The sequence below is a fragment of the Sorghum bicolor genome, chromosome 1 (assembly GCF_000003195.3).
Source record: "Sorghum bicolor cultivar BTx623 chromosome 1, Sorghum_bicolor_NCBIv3, whole genome shotgun sequence".
In the NCBI taxonomy this organism is placed as follows: Eukaryota; Viridiplantae; Streptophyta; class Magnoliopsida; order Poales; family Poaceae; genus Sorghum; species Sorghum bicolor.
In genome coordinates, this window is record NC_012870.2 from 69137869 (window position 1) to 69160069 (window position 22201).

The following is a 22201-nucleotide window of genomic DNA, read 5'->3' on the forward strand; positions in this document are numbered from 1 at the left end:
GAGGAGGTTTCCTGATGCTGGGAGGGGGAGGGGAGGCGGTGCCGTTTATTATGCGCTCATTATGGACTTCATTAACGTGGGCGTTAAGTCTTGTGATTTATTTATGTTGATGAATTGATCCGCCTAAATTTGTGATATTTTCTGTATTTTCAAAAAACTGTGGGTATAAGTGAGGTTTGGGTTTCTTATTAGGATAGGAAATTTGTGTTCTTTTGGCTGTGTTTATTATAATAATGAAATGTTTTTATTGTTATTTGAGTGATATATATGTAGAATGGGGAACGCACTTTGTGCGTGTATACTGTCTGCTTTTGCTTGCTGCACGGCTGCAGCCTTTCAGCGAACGGCGGCTTTTGCATGAAGGATCAGAATCTTTCTTTCTTCTTTTTGTTTATAAACAACGAAGGATCAGAATCAGACGATGCGAAAATTCCAAATTCGCCGGAGAGAGGAAATAAAAAAAAGTTGCCCGCAAGATGTCATTCGGCTGCTTGGTTTCGCAGCTGCTGCGGCGGCGGCGGGCACTGCAAGGCTACTACAGTGAAAGTTTGCAGCCGGCAGTCGGCACGAGGAACCGTTAGGAGATTCGTTTGGTTGATTGGTGGCAAGCCTTCATGAGAGGTCAAATCAGACTTGAAGTACGATTGCTTTTTATTCCCAAACTGCCTCCTGTACTAGGAGCTGAATCGGGTTACTCCTTCGATCCTAAATTGGAAGTCATTTTAAGAATCTTAAGCCAGTCTCAATGGAGTTTCATGAGAGTTTCATACACATTAAATATGTTGATGTAGCGCTATAGTAATGAAGAGAGATGATAAGAGTTTTATGGGAGTAGAGAGAGTTTCATCCCCATGAAACTCCAATGCACTATTTCCAAAATATAGATGTGCTGGAAACTGGGCTATGAAACTCCCATTGAGGATGGCCTTAGAGAGTCAAATTATTTTCACGTTTGACTAAAATTATAGAGAAAAATATTAAGATTGAGATTTGTAACGTAAAGTGAATATATAAAAATATAAATTTGTAACGTAAAGTGAATATATTATTTTATAATATAAATTTGATCAAATTTAAAAAGATTTAACTCTTTAAGATTTTTGAAATGACTTACGATGGAGAAAGTAGTATTTTTTTTACAACAGATTACTAATACCTTCAGTTACTTGAGTCTCTTTCCCTTCTATTTTTTCCCGTGTTTTATCGGTCTCTGTGTTTTTTTGAGTGAGGCCCTGTTTAGTTCGTGCACGAAAAGATTCCGTGACACTGTAGTACTTTTCGTTTGTTTGTGATAATTATTGTCCAATCATGGCCTAACTAAGCTTAAAAGATTTGTCTCGTAAAATTCGACCAAACTGTGTAATTAGTTTTTATTTTCGTCTATACTTAATACTCCATGCATGTGCCTAGAGATTCGATGTGACGGAAAATCTTGAAAATTTTTGGGATTTTAGGTGGAAGTAAACAAGGCCCTAGCGTCCTACTCCGTACATCAGACTTCGTTAATAAATAGAAATGGAAATAGACAAATGGAAAGAAGATCGGGTTAAAAAGAAGTTGGGACAAAAACAAAATTGTTAGACATATTGCACGTAGATTAAAACTCCACCAAAGCAAGCGGCAAACCCCTTCTACCATTCCCATTCCGTTTCCCGCATTTTCTGTAAATATGAAAAAAAAATGAAACAAAAATAGAAAATCAAATAGAGCGGGATTTGTTATATCTGTTTTCATCTCTACCTATATGTAGACCTAGCTAAACAAGTATAACCCTCCTCTAAAAAGAATACAACTATAGGGTTAGAAAAATGTTAAAGAAAAAAATCGTACTCCGTCTATCCTAAAATAACTACACATATTACTTTTCAAAGAGTTTTAAGTTTGACCAAATATATATATAAACATACTAATATTTAATATACAAAATAAGTATTATTTGACTAATAATAGAACATACTTTCATAACAAACATATTATGAGATAGAAATATCAACAATATTCTCTATCTAGTTAGAACTTAAAAAGTTTGACTCGTGTACCCTTATTAGTCCCTATTTACTCGATCCTACGCACTTTTCTAGCCCAGCCACAGAATGGATCGTTTATGCGGCTTATGCTGATGTTGATTTATCGTGAGAGAGAAACACTGTTTTGTGGCTAGAAAAGTACGATTGATTCTAAGTGATAAGATCAAGAAAATAGGGACTATGGGTATATTATGTACTTATGGAGAAGGTGGAGGATCAAGAACAAGAGATTGAGAGGCTAAACCATTTGATCATGCTTTCTCGGTTTTCACCATTTGAGGGTTTTCAACACCTTCACTGTTTTGAGCTGAATCACCTTGAGCTACGACTTTGAATTTCTCCGGCCATTGATCAAGACTACAACTTTTACCCAAAATTCACCCTTCCAAATAATTTTTCAATGATTCGACCCTCTGCATCAACCTACTTTGCATAGCTTGACCAATACCCTCGACTTTTCTCCACCTTAGCCTTGGTCCCTCAAATGTCAAGTCGTCGCTTGTCCTTCACCTTTGCCTTAGTCCCTCAAAGACCTTTTCTTGCTATCTTTATTGTATCAAGCCATCAAGTCATATTCTGCTTCGAATTAACTTTAAGCATACAATGAAAACCATTTCATATACATTATTGTCTTCTACTCAATTTGAACAGGCAAGCTTCATGTAGTGAGAACATACCATATGCAATCAACTATGTCTCATCTTTACTTAGCGCACATGCGTGCCAATTTATGTGTCATGATTCATGAAACCCAAATTCCACATTGCATTATATGACCGAGCTTCATATATTAGAGAACAATAGATAACCACAAGCCATATCTCTTTCATCATATTCACCATATGCTCGTCACCAATGCATTTCATCAATATGCATTGGACCTAATTCTCATATGCATGTCATTCTTCATTTGAGCCCACTCACATTGAAACATTCATTAAACTAAACACATGCAATTCTCATGAAATACGCTAGTTCCTTAATCGTATTGTCATTTAATTCATCAAAACCCACTTAGGGGCCATTTACACTTTCACCTTCTATGCCTCTCGGTCTTGGCCCATTCTCAACGCGTCTAAATGGATGTAGGATAGCTAGAGCGGGAGGGTGAATAAGCCTATTAAAAATTTCCTTCAAGGACAAATACACGCAAGGAATAGTAAAAGAATAGCATAATAGCCACTACAACTCTATAAGCCTAACATAGCTCACCTCAAATGCAAGCCTCCTAATCAAGTCTAGTAGTAAGGATTACAACTACTACGAGAACACACAAACCTACTCAAGACTAGTCAAACAACTAAACGATCTACGAAAGATAAACAACTACTCGATTAGGAGAGCTACCCTAGAAACTACACAAACACAAGATAATCAAAAGTAAAGACAAGTATAGAAGAGAACAAAGCAAACGGGACAAAAGACACAAGATTTATCCTCGAGGTTTGGTTATTTTTTTTGTGATATCAAGGTTTGGTTACTTGCTGGCGACCTATGTCCCTACTTAGGTGAGTCCTTGGATTCCCATTCCTCCATGAGCAAGCAAGCTCTCAAGCTTGACCCTCAACATGGGTACTCGCCTGTAAATCGATGAATCAAGAAGGCCCTCCAACTAGTCTCTTGATTCCACGAGAGTTGCCATTTGTAACTCACATGGCTGCTAATGCCAAATAAAGATGATAGTTTCAAAAAATAACTTTAAGTTTGTATAGATTAATCTATTTTCACAAAACCTCCTCTAATGTTTTATGTCAAATAATTTAGTCATATCTTGGCATGTGGTATGGGCTCAGACCCGTGTGGATGATTACATAGATTTGAACGGAGATTAAGGACAGAAATGACATAATCTATATGAATTCAAGGAAAGACCGGGCATGTACTTTACTTTTTTTATTACAATGTATTAACATTTTCTAGCTATATAAAAAATAAAGGAAAAAGTTTAAATTACTCCTCTCAAGTTCGGCATATGTCCCAATTACCACCTAAACTTACATTTGGTTTAATTTACTCCCTCCAACTATTTCGGTTGGTCTAGTTTACCCCTTAACAAGATTTGTTATTTTTATTTTTCTACGTATTAGTTGAGTCTTAATGTCAATTTTTGTGATATTATAGAGAACATCATACGTTATGTTAGAAAAAAAATATCTTAACTTTTTCCAAAATTTTGATAGCTTAGGAAATTTAACAATAAATTAATAATAGAGATATAATATCATGTATAAAACATAATGATGAAAATCCATAGTGCATTTTTCTAACACAAAATACAATGGCCTCTGTCATCTCATAAAATTTGAAACTAAAATATAATTTATACATAGATAAACAAAAAAGAAAATTTTCTTTAAGGTGTTAGTTGGACCAACTTAAATAGTTGGAGTGAGTAAATTGAATGAATATTAGTTTAGAGGGTTATTTAGACATAGGCCAAACTTGGAGAGACTAAGAACATCTCCAAGAGACTAGCAAAACTATTTTACAAAGGTATATTTGTCTATTGTTGAAGAAAAAAACGTCTCCAATATGTAAATGACTCTTCAAATTTAGTAGCTCTTAATCCCACCTTATTTGTTCTCTACTTTTAGATAGCCTACCTCAATAGTCATCCTTTGTAGAGTTTGTTAGAATATTATTGTTGTAAAACATACAGACTCGATCCTAAAAAAAAAGAGAATGAGGAATTCTAATCCTAGTCCGTTTGTATGTGGGCTCTTACCAAAACTCTTAGATCTTGTCAGGACTATATATACGTGGGAGTTCTATATTGTAATTATTAATATTCAGAGGAATAAATAATAGTCTTGTGTATATTTGTTATTCTACTTTCATCTACTATGTTGATCATGAGAGATAACATGTTTTATAACAACTATAATATCTTTTTGTCAAATCTATTTTAAAAAATAGCTAAATCAGTAAATTTAGCTAGTCTTTTTAGCTAATCTTTTAAAGATGCTCTAATATAGATTTTTTTTCCAAAAATAAAACTAGAGAGCGGAGTCACATGCCGAAAGCAAGAGAATGGCCCGAAGTTCCGAAATCCGAACACATGGAAGTCCGTTCGCCTAGCCCTTTCCCCAACTACACATGGGCCCACCGAGTAAATCCAGAGGTGGCCCACATGTGATACCAGATCAGCAACACGTTCCTTTCGGTCCTTCATTCAGGCCTTGTTTAGTTCCAAATTTTTTTGCAAAATATAAACAGTGACACTTTCGTTTGTATTTAACAAATATTGTCCAATCATAGACTAACTAGAGTCAAAAGATTCGTCTCGTCAATTTCGACCAAACTATGCAATTAGTTTTTATTTTCATTTATATTTAATACTCCATGCATGCATCTAAAAATTCGATGTGACGGGAAATCTGAAAAATTTTGCAAAATTTTTTGAACTAAACAAGGCCTCAACCGTTTTTGCTCTCTCTCCCCGGTTCGGATCCAAGCAACCAAACCAATCCGAACTCAGACCAGGTCCCGCACCACGCGGCTCGCCACCGATGGCGAGCGCCGACGCCGACGAAGCGCCGCTGCTCTCTGAGGAACCCCTCTGTCCAGGATCCTGCAGCCGTGAGCTCGAGCTGCGGGAGTTCCGCGACCGCTACGTGATCCGCTCGCTCGACGGCGCCGCCGCCTTCGCCGTCGCTCGCTCCGGCGGCTCCATCCGCCCTCTCTCCCCAGGTCAAGCCGTGTAGTGACGCGAAGGGTTGTGGCGTGCTTCCGGATTTGTGTTGTTTTGATTATGTTATGGCTCGTCAATCGGCGCGGTGTCCTGGACGTGTGGTTTACCTTCGTCTTTTCGCGGGCAGAGGAAGCCGCAGCTGGGGCTGGGAGCGACTGCAAGGTTTCCAGAATATACGGGGTGGTCGGCATCATAAGATTGCTCGCCGGTGAGTCACCTTCACCTAATTTCACGAATTACGAACTACTTCATTTTTTTTTGCATTTTGCTTTTTTTGCCTACAATAGTGTTCTGCTCTGCTGTAATATCATCAAATGTCTCTTTTGGGACGCATTAAGTGCCCATTTGATCCTACTTACTAACAGCGGGCCTGTTTAGACTGTTTACACTAGCTAGACAACTAATCACTATAATAACTAATAAGGTAAGATTACAAAGTAGAACTGTAAGAGTTGATAGGCTGAATCCAGTGACTGGTGGACTCAAACCAATGAAATAGTTGATGGGCAGGTCCTGAGAGGTTTGAATCTGGTCATCATCTTGGGGGCTTGGGCTATCTGGACTCACCGTAATCATTGTGTCCTTAACGACATTTTCCCCTGCCTCTCTAGTGTGGTGTCTCATGCTATATAAGAGATGAGATTTTGGGGTTCGGTTGGGGGCTCGATTGTATCTTATCTCCTCACCGCTGTGCTGTTGAGTTGTCTTCTTTTTAATATAATGACACTCAGCTGTGCACGAAAAAAAATGAGCCAAATGATCAGCAGTCCATTGATTTAGCAACGCCAACCAAACAAAAAAAACCACAACGATGTTGCAAGGTCAGATAAAAATTGTCCATGTAACCATTTCTCACACCAAAATGACCGAGATGGAGAACATTGTCTGGCATCATATATGGACTTACATTTTTTATACATTTCACATTTAAGTGTGTTCCAAATTAGGACTTGGTTACTGTGTGATCTATGAACTAGTCTCTGTGTGTTGCTGACTTGTTGTCTTTGCAGCTAGACGGACATTAAACTCTATTGATAATGTGGTTTTAGTCGATTTTGCACCTGCTGCAGAGTGCCATGCCAACACATTTAATGGTCAACTGAACGTTAATTTCTGCAGTCAATGAATAGAAAATCTTAAAAGTGTGCTCCACTGCTATGCAACCAAAAATACTAGGAGGCAAAACTGAGTGATGATTTTGGTCCCTGGATGTATTTTTTGGTTAGTTTTTCATTTCACTGTGAGGTTCCTTCACTGAGAGTACTTGTGTAAATGGTTAACACAGAATCTGATTCTGCTGTATAAGTAGTTGCGATGTGCTGATGTGTCAGGTATTGTTGCGATTTCAAGGAAAGTTCCATTAAAGCCATAGTGCTCTTGCCCTTAGGATTCCATTTTTGGCAATAAAGTGGTAGCATATTCTAAGCCGGAAATTTGCCATACTATGAACTGTTGTGCTATCCTTGCCATATTCTCACAGCTATGTCCATTTATAGTTTATTGAATTTTATTTGAATGTGGTTTTGTAAATTGCACATGAAGCAGAGTGCCGTAGCAGCAGAAGCTGGAAACAAGCCGTTATCAACTAAAATGGGAATATCCAACAAAAAACCATGACCATTTCTGTGGATTAACTGTACTCTCTGGCGTATAGTATAAAAAGGGTAATCCCACTCGTTCTAGAATTTGACATCCTTGTGTTGCTCAGAACCGTGAAATAATCAAACTTGTATCTTGTGTCTTAATTATGTTTCCCCCCCACTGTAGAACTGCTAATTTTTCAGTCATATGGAATTTAAATTTAAATTTATCGGGTCTCTCACTATGCAAATCTTTGTTTTCATCAGGAAGCTATGTACTCGTTATCACTTCTCGGAAAGATGCTGGCTCTTATCAGGGATCCCCTGTGTACCATGTGAACTCAATGAAATTCTTATGCTGCAACGAGGCTATAAAGCACTTAACTCCACAGGAAGTATGTAAACATTATCACATAGTGTGCAATTTCAGCCACATTGCTTGGTCACAACCGATTGCATTTTTTCTCTGGTCCTTGGTCACTGCATTTAAGTTTTTTACCTCTATCTGCTTGCAGAGAAGGGATGAGGCATACTTCATGTCTCTACTGAGAATTGCAGAAACTACTTGTGGATTGTACTATTCATACGTCAGGGATTTGACACTAAAGTAAGTGTTTTGTCATGCATGTACCTGAATAAGGCAACTGAAAGACATATACATAATATTTAGAAAAGGCCAACAACCTTTATGTAGTGATTGTGCACATCCCTAAGATATATATATATTTTTTTCTCGAACAACGCAGGAGAACTGCGTGTCATTTCATTAAGTATAGAGAAAAAAGAATCAAAGGAGAGGCAGAGCCAACTCACCTAGTCTACCTAGTACAAGCCTAACAGCACCACGCGCTGGAAAGAAAACATGACCAAAAAACCATTAGGAGCCTAAGCACAGCCGATGGCAACGACCTACAAAGGAGCTCATGTAAAACCTTAGCACCAGCCCAGCACCACAGACTACAACATGATCTATAAGCAGAACCTTTTGAAAGCAAGGAATACCACCCTCAAAGACACAGTGGTTCCTATGGAAACCCCGGAACCCCTGCTCTACCCATACACAGTGGTACCATAGCCCATGTGAGAGCGACCACAACCTTGGGCCTGACCTTAGAACTGTGCTTTGGCGTGCGACAGTCGAGGGGATTTTTTTAACCCCAGCCTGAAATTCTCTCCCATGGGGAGTCGAACCCATTAGAGAGTTACATACACACTTGTTTCATCAAAGAACACAACCTGACCTGACATCTAAAGAATCCGTCTACCTGGCTGCCACCTCAAACTGGGCTAAGCCCCTGGGTGCCAGCAATGCACCAAAGCTGAGCCTCCTCAAGGATATTTCTAAACACAAGCTGTATGTTGGGAATAACTCCATTTAAAACACAGTCATTACAATGTTTCCAAAGCATCCAAGCACCGAGTGTAATCAGTTAATGCAAGCCACGCTTGAAGTCCTCAGAGAAGAAAGCAATGATTTGTATCCAGCATTCAAAGAATCTCTTGTCGTTTGGGAAGGGTGAGAAATCTGGTAATCCGTAGCGGTGAAACAGAAGGAACCACACCGTTCTACAAAAACACATCCAGAAACGATATGATGGATGATCTCGTCTTCCTGTAAGCAGAAAAGACAGTGCTCCAGATGAGGTAAACTTCTTTAGGCCAATCTGTCCACAGTCCAACATCTCTCATGTGCCACTAACCAGAGAAAAAAAATGGCACTTCTCTGGTGCCCAGGTCTTCCTAATTAGATCTCCAGGCTCAAAGGACATTGATCCAACAAACAATGTTCTGTAGGCTGATTTGACTGTATACTATCCTGACTTAGTAAACCGCCAAGGATGACTGTCTGGTGTATCAAGCTGAAGCTCTACCTCCACAACTAAATCCCAATCCTCCAGAGAATCTGATCTAAAGCCTCCTGTACCGCTCATCTCCTCGCCTGTGTTTATAACTAAATCGGTTGCTTGTTAGGTCCATTGTTCCTTGCAGATGTGTAGTAGGTTCTCGAAGTATGGATTTATCATGTACTGAACGCCTGCATTTATTTTTCTCTTGTTATACTGGATTGTATCTGACTGATGAGACGGAAATATTGTGATGATCTAGTGCTCTTCAGTAGAGATAAAGTTATAAACACGATGATTATATAGCTTGCAGAGGGCATCCAAGTTGGCTGCAGGGAGGGTACATAAACCACTATGGAAGCAGGTTCGTGATGATTTGTCATTTGATATATCCCCCGATACTCAAAATCTTTGTGGCTTAGTTTTTTAGTCTGTTGACAGTTAGGTATGCACTTTTAAATTGAAATGTGGTTGAATTAGTAGGAGTGACTAAAATGCATCTGCAATTTTAAAGACATGTATTTGTAACTTGAGGAAGCAAAGCTTGAATATAAGCCCTGAACGGTCTAAAGATTTGCGGCATATAAATATAAAGGTAACGTATCACATACTAGTAGATATTGTGCAATATGCCATCTGCCTTGTTTATTTGCCACTAGCAATTCTTGATTGAGCTTATTGGAGCATGTGCTGATGGTGTCTGCGCTTTCTACCAGTTGTATCTGATCCTAGAAAAGGATAAGTTGAACTTGATCGCCGCACGAACCTTGTAATATATTTGTATTTGAACGCAAGTTTTGCTGTGCTTACCCTTCAAAGTTTGATGTGCCAAGGCAAGATGTTGGGAGACATGCTACAAAAACTTTCAAAACAAAGCAAACATTTTCCTTGCAGTTACGCACAAATTTCAATATTTTTTTTCCAGATAAGGGATCATGCCATTTTTTTTCCAGATAAGGAATCATTGTGCCTACCATTTTTCTTCTTTCTTTTTTGGTCAGGCTGATCCACGTTTTGTCTGGAACAAAAATTTGTTAGAGGAGCTCATTGAAGCTAAGGTAAACATTTATGAAGGATTTGACTTATGTATTTTATCTATTTGTATCCTTGCTTATGTTCTAATTTTTTTCTGGATAATGTTCTGCAGCTTGATGAGTTCATCATCCCACTGATACAAGGAAATATCCAAAAAAATTAGATAGTTCCATGTCACTCTTATTTTGTATCTCTATTGCTTAGAGGTGCATATATAGTATATACTTGCTTTGCGTGCATAATGTGGGCTCTGTACTTTGTTATCACATATCCAAATTAGAAGGAAATGTTCCAAAAAGATGCAATGCGTTGCCATTTGTTTTCTAGAATTGGAGGACAAACATGATCAGTAAGCTAGTGTCCTTAACTTCTGTACGTTTTCAGTCAGCGCAATTTACCTTGAAGGATAGACCAGTCAGAATAACATTGTTCTCAAGGAGATGCAACAGGCGTTTAGGTTGCACTTTTTCCCCCTTTTTTTGCTGACACTTACTGAAACATGAATGACTTATAGAACACAATGATACTTCTAAATTGTAATGCGCTCATTACAGGAACAAGAATGTGGAGAAGGGGTGCGAATCTTGAAGGCGCCACAGCAAATTTTGTAGAAACAGAACAGTTGGTTGAGTATGAAGGTCTCACATCCTCATTTATACAGGTGGCTTCATGACATAATAAATGAAATTTCTCGGTGCTGGTTGCTGGATGATGTTCATAATACATGGCTTTTTTAACCAATGCTATGTCATAATAATGCATGCAAAGCAATAGAGTCCAATGCCAACTTGCCAAGATGAAAATGGCACTAGAACCCATCATCTAAATGACCATATCTATTTGAACTACTTAACAATGAAATGTGGTCACAAACATTTAATTGTCCATGAATGTTTTAGAATGTCATTTACTTGTGTCCCATTTTCAACGCTTTACAAGCTTACTCATTCCCTTGTTACTTTGTTAGGTTCGAGGATCAATTCCACTTCTCTGGGAGCAAATAGTGGATTTAAGCTACAAACCACGGCTTAGCATTATTGAACATGAAGAAACTGTAAGAATTTGTTGCATTTTACATTTGTAGTGGCCCCACACTTAATATAGCCTGAGATTTCTCTTAAACTGATTCCATACAGCCCAAGGTTGTTCAACGCCACTTCCATGATCTTTCACAACGATATGGCGAGGCAATTGTTATTGACTTGACTGATAAAGTAAGTTTTATATACATTGATGTAACATACTTTTTTTATTAAGCAAATGGGTTGTTACACACAAATTTGGTGATTTTCTTTCTCTTTTGATAAAGGTGAAGGGGGTTTGGACAAAAATTGGAGGGAGAGGCTTAATCCCTTAGTTCTTTCTTGCCTCTAATAGTTCTAACTCCCTTTATTTAGATAGGATACCATGGCTTGATTCCTAACCCTAGGGAACCTGTTGGAAGACTCTGGACTACATAATCTAATTCAGCTAAACATAATGGGCCAATAACCACGCTCTAGGAGGGTGGGCCACTGCTATACAGAACCCTTGTACTGTCATGTCATGTGTGCTACAGTCTGTGTGGGCCTTAATGGGCCTGCTGTTGGGCTTACCTGCTCCAGGACCGTGACATGGGTATTATGGGTTTTACAAAGCAAAGCATTATTTACAGCATGTTCACTATTGCCAACTTTGCAGTTTGTTTGAGGGGAAGAACTTAGTTTACAGTTTTGCACTAATGCTATGGCATTCAACTCTTTGTTTGCTTGATTTCGGGCAAGATTAGTAAAATAATAATTGAAAGAAAAGGCAATATGCTTGAAGCAGGATCATACCTTCGTGGAAAAAGCACATGTCATATATGTGATTGTTTTTTTGACGAAAAAAAAGTACGGCAGACCAGTTCCATTGGTTGCCAAATATAGGGAAGTCTTGTAGTCCTTAGTGCACTTAAGCTTGAGGGTTAGTCATTCTCCTACCTTGTAGCTGGTAGTTGGTATACTAACTTGGAGACCCATAAACAGTTCTTTTTTCTCAAAATAGGCAGGAGAGCTGCATTCTTATTTCATTAAGAGAAAAAAACAAGGGAAAGGCTGCACCATCTCTGCCAAACAGTTGTTCTTTTTGGCTATCAAGAGACAACGGTTCATCTAATCTGTTGTTACTTGCAGCGAGGTGATGAGGGAGATTTGAGTAATGCATTTGCTGCTGAAATGGGCAGAATTCCTGGTGTCAGGTTATTATGTTTCTTGGAAATGCTTACTTGTATTAGTTTCTGTTCTCACAAGTAATCAAATGATTACCTTACCCCAGACATTTACATAAAATTTATTAGTTATCTGCTGGATGTGGTCCTTCTGCCATACAGGTATATACATTTTGATTTCCATCATGTTTGTCGTGGAGGTAACTTTGACAATTTGCAAGCTCTCTACAATCAAATTGAGGAAGCTATTCATAAGCAAGGGTAATTTTCGAATATCTAACATTTCATGCTTAGTTCTTTCCTAAGCATGCTGCTTTAAGATTTATTCGTAACTAAAGGTTTAACTGTGGCAAGTAATTTGCTTTTGCTTATTTTCTGGGCCAGCTGAGCAGATATTTTCTTATGAACACTAAAGGAGAGATTTTGTTGGAGCAAAGTGGTGTAGTTAGGTCCAATTGCATCGATTGCCTGGACCGTACAAATGTGACACAGGTTTGCACGTCATCTTATTCTGTGATTCAATGTGTTATGTACTAATTTCCAAAATAAATTTAATAAGGTACATCTTGATAGCAGTTTTGCACACACACAGAGTCCCCAAGCACAAAAGGTGATGAGAGCTCACTAATAATATATACTTCTATCCTGAATCCTCTGTCATTGGAAAGCCTATCCTAATTTATTTTGTTCACTTACATGTTAGTTAGAACTTGGTATTATGCACTTGTCTTTACATAACTAGTTCTTCCTAATGAGCATCTGTACATGAAAGTACCTTGCTAAACATGGTAACAAGCAAGAGAATGATGTAACCTGTGCTCAATAGTCCCTCAGTTCTACGCAGAGCGTGCAAACTATAATAGGTGCTTTTAAATGCATTAATGAACTGGGTTTTGTCATTTCATTAACTCCTTTGGAACATCCTTTCTCCTCCTTTACAGAGTTTCCTTGCAAGAAAATCATTGGATTCTCAATTGCAGCGGATGGGGGCATTATTGTCATCTGAAAGCATTTCTCTCTCTGATAACATTAATGATATATTCAAAAAATGTAAGGTATCTTTTATGGTTTTATTGCCAATAATTAGACTCTTATCTAAATGTCTTGTGGTCATGAATTCATGCCTGGCAGTATGGGTTGAGCACGGTGATGAGCTGAGCCTGGAGTACGCTGGTTCTTATGCTTTGAAAGGGGATCTAGTGAGGTACTCTAGCATTTACTGCCTTTTTTTTTAGGAAGCCAGAGCTTTCATATATTACTCATGAACCAAATTACATTCTGAGTTTAAGATGTCCATCAAACCTGGTGGGGTTATAAGCCACTCCACCACCCAGTTGTTTCGGGACACCATACGCGCACATTCATGGGCTACTTTGTTACAATCTCGACTAATAAAGCTCAAACGAAAGTCTTCAAAGCATTTACTGCCTGTGTAAGTGTTGCTTGGCTAACTTACATGGGAACTATTGATGTAACACAGATATGGACGGCAGACATTACCTGGACTAATTAAAGATGGAATGAGTGCTCTTTCAAGATATTATTTGAATAATTTTCATGATGGAGTGCGGCAAGTAAGTTCTTATGTTGTGCTCAAATATTTGCTCTAGCCCTATCAGCGATCGCTCCTCTTAGGCCTTTTCTTGTGCAATCTTCACTTAAGTTGCTGGACACTTAGCTAAACTTCACATGATGTAGCAAGATGCATCGCATCATTTCTCTTTCAATGTTTAAGGAGGTACCATGAGATATATTGATTCAGATGCAACTTTACAGCCATGTAATGATACTACTATATTCTTTCCCTGTGTCTTACTAGATTATCCCTGTCTACACCCTTGTGTTGATCACGCAGTTTATACTCAATGAACTTATTCTTATCACGTGCCTCTTTTATTATTTGTCTTCAGGATGCTCTTGACCTTATTAGCGGTTATTATACAGTCAGTCAAGGCAGCTCCTCTCCTTTTCATAATGGTGGATTTGAATCTTCTTCGGTAATTAACTAATATTTTGCCTGTCTTACTTGTGAGCCTTTTCATTTATCTGATGGGAATAGCTACCCTTGTATGGTTAAACAACATCCTCTAAAAAAAGTTAAATAACTCTGCTGTTGATCTCACCTTTTGTGGCTGTTGCAAAAACATACTGCAGTATCTGCCTGTGGCTTCTGCAATCATAGTTGGTGGGATTACTGCAACAACTTTCACTCTTAGTCAAGGTCTTCCTTGTCTCCAGAGTTCTGAAGTTTTGATAGAGCCTGCTTACATGAGTTGTGCTCATATTCTCTTTGAAAACACTAAAGTGCACAAATCGCAAAATTTTATACCGTTGTCTCGTTTCATCTGCAGTTGGACGGAATGCACAACACTTGATCTCCTCCATTATCTGTGCGGGCTTAACAGTCGGAGTAGTAGCCTTGGTGAAAGCCAATGGAAAACAGTTTTGCTCTAGGCCCCGTCTGTGTGGTCTAATCTAATTCTTGGTCTTTTTTTTTTCTCCTCCCCTTTCATATTGCCCTTTGTTAGAAATTAAAGGTGAAAGGATTAAAATGTTGTTTTACTCATTGCAAGAGTAGGTTAAATAAGGAGGCAGGATGGCCTGCCGGTCCTGTAATCTGAAGCTGCTAATTTGTAAGCCTAGTTTGGACTACAGTCTATTTGTTATACTTGATATGTATCCATGAATAGATAATTGCGCCTCCAAAGTCCAAATTTGTAATAAAACCGAGAGACCACATATTTTGTGTTACTGGGTGGTAGCGAGGCTCTTGCATAGTTGCATGACACAGAGAAAAGACACCTTCGCTGTCTGTTACAGTGAAGGTGAGGGACACAAATGATGCTGTTCTTATCACTTATCAGGCACAGATGTTTGCCAAAGTAAAATGTCACGCAGGGCTATACAGTCGGTTTTGCTCGTTTGGATTTTGCTGGCAAGGATTTACAACTACGGGGCACATGGAGATGGAGGGTAAAAGTGTGAAAGTAGGCAATGCTAGTTTTATGGTTCAGGTAGCTCGCGTTGCTGTGGAGCTTGTGCTGCGTGAAGTTTTATGGAATACGGCAAAAGGCAGATTTCGTGACAATATTTCTACAAGAATTCTTTTGTTGTTGACAATATTTCTACTGTGTTATTTCAATACTGTCTCTGTCATATAATAAGTGCACTTCTAGTCTCAGTCCTACGATAAGTGCACTTCTAGAATTTAAAATTTATCATAGAACAAGTGCATTTTAGTTATGGGACCATCTAGCTCTAGTAGACTTTACTACTTTCTCTGTTCACAAAATTGCAACTATTACATGTTTGAACTTAAACTTCTGTTCGCTTGAGCTTATCTGCCAAATCTGACAGCCATTCAACACTCACAACAAATCAGCAAACAGTACTTTCAGCCATGGATCATTAGCTAAACGAATAGACTAATCTTACAAGTACATTTATTTTAGGATGGAGGGAGAACGACAAACAGTGAGCGAACCTTTTGGCTTGCAATACTTGCAATTCTGAAAACAAACTAGCAACCTTTTCATCCCAGTTTCAGCGTGCAATTTTTCCGGGATGTATTCAAGAGGGAAAGTTCAGCGTGCAATTTCGTTTGTGCTGATTCGTGGCCTATAATTTATTTTCAAACAAGAAGGAGCTGGATCGGAGTTGTCTGCCCAAAAATAAGAGCACCGGCCAACCCTTTGTGGCAAGCCACATTTCAAGGTGTCTAAATGTGGTTAGCAGCAAACTAGCCTGCCCCAATCTCTTTCATCTGTTTGCTTGCTATCCTGCATTAGGAACTCAAACCGTCCTCTGCCATGTTGCATTCAACAACTTTGAACGAGACTGCCTTCCACGCTTCGCTCCGTTTCCATCCTCGGTTGCAGGTAGTTGGTCCTGAATTCGCATTCTTGTCTTAGACTTAGAGAGTGATTTCTTGTGCTCACGGCTGACCTTTTTGCACGATGTGTGGATCTTGCAGCTGGAGTTGTTGGCGATGATGTCACAAGAGGATTAAAGGCAACACATATCTGGAAAAAGAAAAAAAAAATCACACGGCAAAACTACGTTGACAGTCCTGGGCGCGCAATCTTGTTTGAAATGGGAAATAAGGGACCAGTGCCAACACAAGAATTGACAATCGGTTCTGTTTTGTCTCCCTCTCTTACTCTTCTGTTCTGTGATCTCTCTTTGCACCCCAGCTGTGTTATGGTTATGCCCCTGGCGCATACTGAAGAACCATTCGTCCATAATCCACGCGGCAGATGACATCAAGATCGACGACGAAGCACCGTCAAAGGCAGCACCACCGTCCACGTCGTCTGTTGTGAACAAGAAGAGCAAGACAGGTACGGCACACAGATTCCAGCTAGCATGTGTACTGTGTGAAGTCGAAGGAGACGGTACGTACGTACGGCTGTCCCATTTCGAATCTAATCATAATGTAATAGCGTCTGCTGCTGCTACCGCTAGACGTGGAGCGAGAGCAGCTATTTGGAGGATCAAGCGATGATGTTCACACGCCACGGAAGAAAAGCACCCAAGAGATCCTCACCAAATACAAATTCAAAGGGGTAGCTTTCTTTCTACAGTCTCACCAATGCTGTTTGGAATCGCTCATTTTTTTGTGATGATTTACCGGACTCCATAATCCTCCGTCGCGCGGGGGGTATATATATATATATATATATATACATTGCAGGACGCCGCGGCCGCCGCGGCCCACGCGAAACAAAAGCTCGTGGAGCGGCAGGAGAAACTTGCGGTAAATAAAATAAAATAAATAAATAAATAAATAGGAATACCCACTTTTTTCTCTTAAAAATAAAAATAAATGACCGACGGTGACGGATGGCCATCATCCTCCCTACCTGTCCCCAGAGAATAACCGAGCAATCCGCGGAGCTGGAGAGCGAAGCCGCGAACTTCGCCACCCTCGCGCAGCAGATCAGGAAAAACACCGAGACCTGGTGGTGGAAGCGATGATTCCGCCGCCTGAACCTGATGAACGCGGGGGCATCGCATCGGTCATTCGGTCATCGTATCTCCAACAGGCAACAACAGGCAGCAGAGCTCCGCGCTGGCTGGCTGCCTACGTCGCCTTGGCCGGCTGGCTGATCGATCAAGCGATGCGCTTGTAACACGCTTAGCTCATGATGAAGAGTAAGCAGGCTGGACGCCACGAGTCGTATGCATGGCTGTAACCCTCGAGTTGGTTGGTTCCTCCCTGCAAAGTCACAAATCAGTCTATTATAAGCACCGGCTTTGTCGTGGTTGATTTCTCAGTTTGTTCACCGTTTTGTCAATCGCAGCCGACGATTGTTGCACGGAGAGAATCGGAGGCTGTTGAGTGTTGAGCCTCTGGAACACTTTGAACCTCTGGGCCAGGAGCGCAGCCAGGCCTCTTTGCAAGGCTAGCCCATATGCCGTCTCCACATTTAGTGTAGGCAGCCCAGCTGAGCTAAAGAGAAACCAAAGAATCAACACTATTCTCTCGTCTAGATACAGATCCGAGCAGGCAATGTATCTTTCGTTGCAGAGAGACTCTCAGGTCGGTCAGGTCGTTATAGCGGAATCACTAGCTAACATGCGGATCGGATAGGTAGGAAGAGAAATAGTAGTGTACTACTATGCTGATGATGAAACTTGAAAGACACCAGGACGTCATGCATCTAGTAACTTTAATCTTTGTGTTTGTGGGTTGGTTGACTCCTAGCTAGTAGTCCTAATAGTACTAGTACAGTAGTACCCCTACCGCTCACTCACATCTTGCCGATGACGGAGGGGGGGCTGCAATACGCGCCATCTTTGGCGTGATCGGGAAAAAAAAAACAGAGTGGGGCCAAAATAATTGGTGTCCTCGCATGCCGACCACGAGGACCTCGTGTGCTGCTGCCGGCCACAATCGAGGTTCCCGAGCAACATAGTATCTTACTATTAGTCCATGTGTTATAGCAGCACTTTGATTATTAGTGGATGTAATGGTTGTGGCCTCCTGTCCAGGTCCCCCACGGAAAAAAGCAGGACAAAGGCATGACCAACCAAACAAAGCAGGGCATGGCGCATGCAGCAGGCAGCACCGGCCATGGTGATGGGTGATAGTGATGGTGATGCTGCCACCCCACAACTAATCCCCTCCTCCGTCCACCACAAAGTATCAGCGACAGGGTGCCGTTTGGTTCACAAACATCAAAGGCAACGCAAAGGGAATGCACAAACGACGGTAATGGGAATGAAACAGTTACTTGTTTTTTTTTTATGTTTTTTGGTTCAAAAGGCAGTCTCAAATTGTTACTGCCGCACAAAACGAACGGGAACGGATTTCGGCAGCCACAGCATCGGTTGCCCCGGCAGCAGAATACATAACAGAGACAAAATGAAAATTGGTTGCGATCGGTTCAACTGTAAAATGAGCAAACCAAACAACATCTTGTTCTCTCGGATGGGCCATCATGGGTTCGCGAGAGTGGTGACCGTAAACAAGACGTTTCGCTGAAATTTGATTTTTGCTAAAATACTATCTAGTTTTAATAGTACTTTTTAGTGAACAAATAATATTTTACTCTCATAGCATTTTAGTATAAGCTAAATTTCAATGGAACGTTCGTGTCTAAAAAGCTTCGTCTAATAAACGTAAAAAAAAAATCGTTCCAGAAAAACAAATTAGTAGGGGCCGCGCGCGGCGTTCACATGAGCCGACCTTGATGCTCTGACCATGATGACAGATAATTGAATATTGCGCATGCATACCATCCATTAGTACAAAAAAAAATATTCTTAAGTGGCTAATGTATTATTTTTTTAGGAAAAGTATCTGTTATAGATTCTTAGTTGTAAACATGTTTTCATCCTCAGAGAATGGTTAGACTACAGACTGTTCTGTTTTCGCGAAGGACGCTTGCTCGTTTGCGAAAACATTGTGAAGAAACACACATGAACCCTAGGCCCATTTGACATAATAAAAAGAAATTAAAAATCGAGGAATGTTTACGGCTCGCTTGCGAAAACTCTTGGCTTGCTGGCTAATAGATTGACAAACGAAGAGGAACAAAAGAAGCAATGGTTTTCGTCGTGCCGCTGCAGCCACTACTCCTTAACTACCGTAACTCTCATCGTTGCAAGCAAACCCGACAACGCCGAGTCGCCGGCTAGAGCCGCACCGAGCCGGAGCTGCGACTGCGAGCCCCATCCGAAAGAAATCCGGCGTCTCACCTCGTCCACCAATCAGATGGTCGGCAAGACCCTCGTCCACCAATCGGACTTTGGGAGTCTGCAGCCCCGGTCCGAGGTGTTTGGGCCCAGCTGGGGCCAGGGGTCGTCGTGCTCCACTCCACCGCCGACCACGCGATCGAGGAAGCGGAGCGGCGACAGCTGCGCCCCCGCTCTCGTGACGTCGTCTCGTGTCCACATACGGGACCCGGACGCAGAGGGCTGCGGCCAGCCGGCTACTACTACTAGTCCGCCGCCGGGATATACGAACCCGGCCGCTCGGCTTACCTGAAGTCGAGGTCAGGGCACCTCATCAAGCTGCGCGCAAGCAGAGAGCAGATGCAGCAGGACCGCGTCAAAAGTCAAAACACAAGGCAGGTGGTTGGTTTCCGCGAATAAAAAAAGAACCAAAGAGAAGACATGGTATAAGCAGCCGGAATACATAAAACGATAGCGAATAAAAAAAACCCAAAGAGAAGACAAGGTATAAGCAGCCGGAATACATAAAACGATCCAGTATATATCTATCTATTACCCGTATATAAATGGAAACACTACTATATGCTTTCATCATCTACAACTTGTTCAGTTGGCAACAGTTTTTGATTTTGGGTACCGTAACACTTTTATTTGTATTTATTAATTATTATCTAATCATAAATAAATTAGACTAAAAATATTTATCTCGTAAATTATAAATAAACTATATAATTAATTTTTATTTATATATATTTAATACTTTATACATATACCATAAGTTTCGATATAACAAAAAAATCTGAAATTTTTTACAACTAAACAACTCCACCGGTTGGATGTGCCCGGGTCCAAGCGACCGAGCCCCGCCCCCAGGTCCACATCGCACCAGAAAGTTAGGATCTCGCCCAGATTCCCGTCCCCCGCGCGGGCCTGGCCGTGTCAGCCAGATCGCACCGCGCGCCGACGGCCACCGCTTGGACTTGGACGGAGAGGAAAATATCTCGGCGCGTCACCACCAGCCAAGAGCGCCTGGCACGCCGCTCGGCTACGTGGGCGCACCTGCACCACGGCATGTTAGTACAGGCTTTCACATGCATCATAGATGGTCATACTATACCATGCTTTATACATATACTAGTTTATTTTATACTCACAAGCCGTCTTATTTTTTTCGTCTGCCAAGAAAGTCGTATATCTTGACCAGCGCGGGCCATACTACTGGTACGGAACGTAGGGCCAATAGAAAACGGAGACGTATTTATATACATGTCTCGAGTTGTTTGACTTAGAGCAACTCCGAAAGTTTGCTAAAACTCACTTGGCAAATCTACAGTTTTATCAAGTCTCAAAACCAAATGCCAAGTGAAAAAAGAGATCTTCTTCAATAGTTTGCTATTTTGGCTTGGCAAAAGAACTTGGCATCCTATTATTTTTACCAAAATCACAAAATTGAGCCTCCAACAAGTTGACAAAACTAGTTGGTAAATTGGGATACAGGTGTTGCTAAGCGATGGAGGACTTGGCATATTTGCCAAGTGAAGGGGGAATTATGCCAAGCTCACACCAACTTGTTGGAGACTGTTTTTTTGTTTTGGCAAAAATCTTAGGATGCCAAGTACTTTTAGCAAATTATTGGAGTTGCTCATGGTGACTTCAAATTACAAATTACACGACACACAAGATGAAATGCTATTCCTTTGTTCTATTTGAATATATAAAATTAAATATATACAAACCGAACGAAATGCATTAGGTTGGTCTGCAATGCTATGTCACGGGAGTATGACTATTAATACAGTATATATACATTATAACATACTATTAGCTCGCCTATACAGTTGTTGGCAACAAGGACAAATTTATCATTAATACATAGGCCCTTCCCCACCCAAAATTTTTTCATCCATCCCATCGAATTTTTGGACACATGCATAGAACATTAAATGTAGATAAAAAAATAAACTAATTACACAGTTTAGTTGAGAATCAAGAGACGAATCTTTTAAGCCTAATTACTCTATGATTAGCCTTAAGTGCTACAGTAACCCACATATGCTAATGACAGATTAATTATGCTTAATAAATTTGTCTTGCAGTTTCCTGACGAGCTATGTAATTTGTTTTTTTATTAGTTTCTAAAAACTCCTCCCGACATCCTTCCGACACATCCGATGTGACACCCAAAAAAATTTCATCCCAATCTAAACAGGCGCATAGTCCGAGTACAGTGTTTTTTGAGCTTGTACGTCACTTGACTAAATATGTATATATACATTTCTTGAGTTGTTTGACTTACCTCTGATGATACGAGGAGATGACATGGGATGAAATGGTATTCCTTTATTCAATTTGAATATATAAAAATAGATGAACCGAACGGAATGCATTAGATCGGTCTCGGTCTCCAAATGCTATGTCACGAGAGTTGATTAATAGTACAATTCAGTGCTTGCTATATAATATGTATTATAACCTACTATTTTGCTTATTTATACAATTGTTGGCTGCGAGGACAACTTTATCATTAATATATAGTCCAATTTCTGAGCACATGGTGTTTTTTTGAGCTTCTACGTCGTGTATCGCGTTGTTTGACTCAGCTCCGGGTGGTACGACGAGATGTTGCAAGTCTCATGGTCTTCAAATTACACGATACA

General features: G+C 40.2%; 2 protein-coding genes across 5 annotated transcripts; both read left to right on the plus strand.

Annotated features, from left to right (window-relative positions):
- On the plus strand, window positions 5461-15136 carry LOC8081436 (phosphoinositide phosphatase SAC8). Of its 3 annotated transcripts, none has more exons than XM_021445937.1 (20): window positions 5462-5717; window positions 5846-5926; window positions 7566-7693; window positions 7814-7905; window positions 9449-9506; window positions 10144-10200; window positions 10290-10323; window positions 10554-10634; window positions 10732-10838; window positions 11145-11231; window positions 11314-11391; window positions 12331-12395; window positions 12528-12626; window positions 12758-12857; window positions 13307-13415; window positions 13497-13569; window positions 13846-13939; window positions 14276-14362; window positions 14520-14586; window positions 14717-15136. In XM_021445937.1, exons 1-20 carry the CDS (start codon window positions 5537-5539, stop codon window positions 14842-14844), a joined length of 1806 nt encoding a protein of 601 aa, XP_021301612.1. In that variant the 5' UTR covers window positions 5462-5536; the 3' UTR covers window positions 14845-15136. The 3 variants fall into 3 exon arrangements, with proteins under 3 accessions (XP_021301615.1, XP_021301612.1, XP_021301619.1); XM_021445944.1 differs by lacking the exon at window positions 5462-5717 and adding an exon at window positions 7264-7382 and having other exon boundaries at window positions 5873-5926; XM_021445940.1 differs by lacking the exon at window positions 14520-14586 and having other exon boundaries at window positions 5461-5717; window positions 14717-14881.
- Window positions 15298-18758, plus strand: LOC110429663. 2 transcript variants are annotated; one of them, XM_021445951.1, is made up of 6 exons: window positions 15298-16243; window positions 16339-16500; window positions 16622-16705; window positions 16830-16930; window positions 17059-17121; window positions 17238-18018. In XM_021445951.1, exons 2-6 carry the CDS (start codon window positions 16458-16460, stop codon window positions 17340-17342), a joined length of 396 nt encoding a protein of 131 aa, XP_021301626.1. In that variant the 5' UTR covers window positions 15298-16243; window positions 16339-16457; the 3' UTR covers window positions 17343-18018. The 2 variants fall into 2 exon arrangements, with proteins under 2 accessions (XP_021301626.1, XP_021301631.1); XM_021445956.1 differs by lacking the exons at window positions 17059-17121; window positions 17238-18018 and adding an exon at window positions 18360-18758.

Coding starts and splice junctions, on each gene's coding strand:
- LOC8081436 (XM_021445937.1), top strand. CDS start 5,537: ATGGCGAGCGCCGACGCCGACGAAGCGCCGCTGCTCTCTGAGGAACCC. Junction 5,718..5,845: donor CATCCGCCCTCTCTCCCCAG/GTCAAGCCGTGT, acceptor TTTCGCGGGCAG/AGGAAGCCGCAGCTGGGGCT. Junction 13,570..13,845: donor TTGAAAGGGGATCTAGTGAG/GTACTCTAGCAT, acceptor GATGTAACACAG/ATATGGACGGCAGACATTAC.
- LOC110429663 (XM_021445951.1), top strand. CDS start 16,458: ATGGGAAATAAGGGACCAGTGCCAACACAAGAATTGACAATCG. Junction 16,501..16,621: donor AACACAAGAATTGACAATCG/GTTCTGTTTTGT, acceptor TCCACGCGGCAG/ATGACATCAAGATCGACGAC. Junction 16,931..17,058: donor CCAAATACAAATTCAAAGGG/GTAGCTTTCTTT, acceptor TATACATTGCAG/GACGCCGCGGCCGCCGCGGC.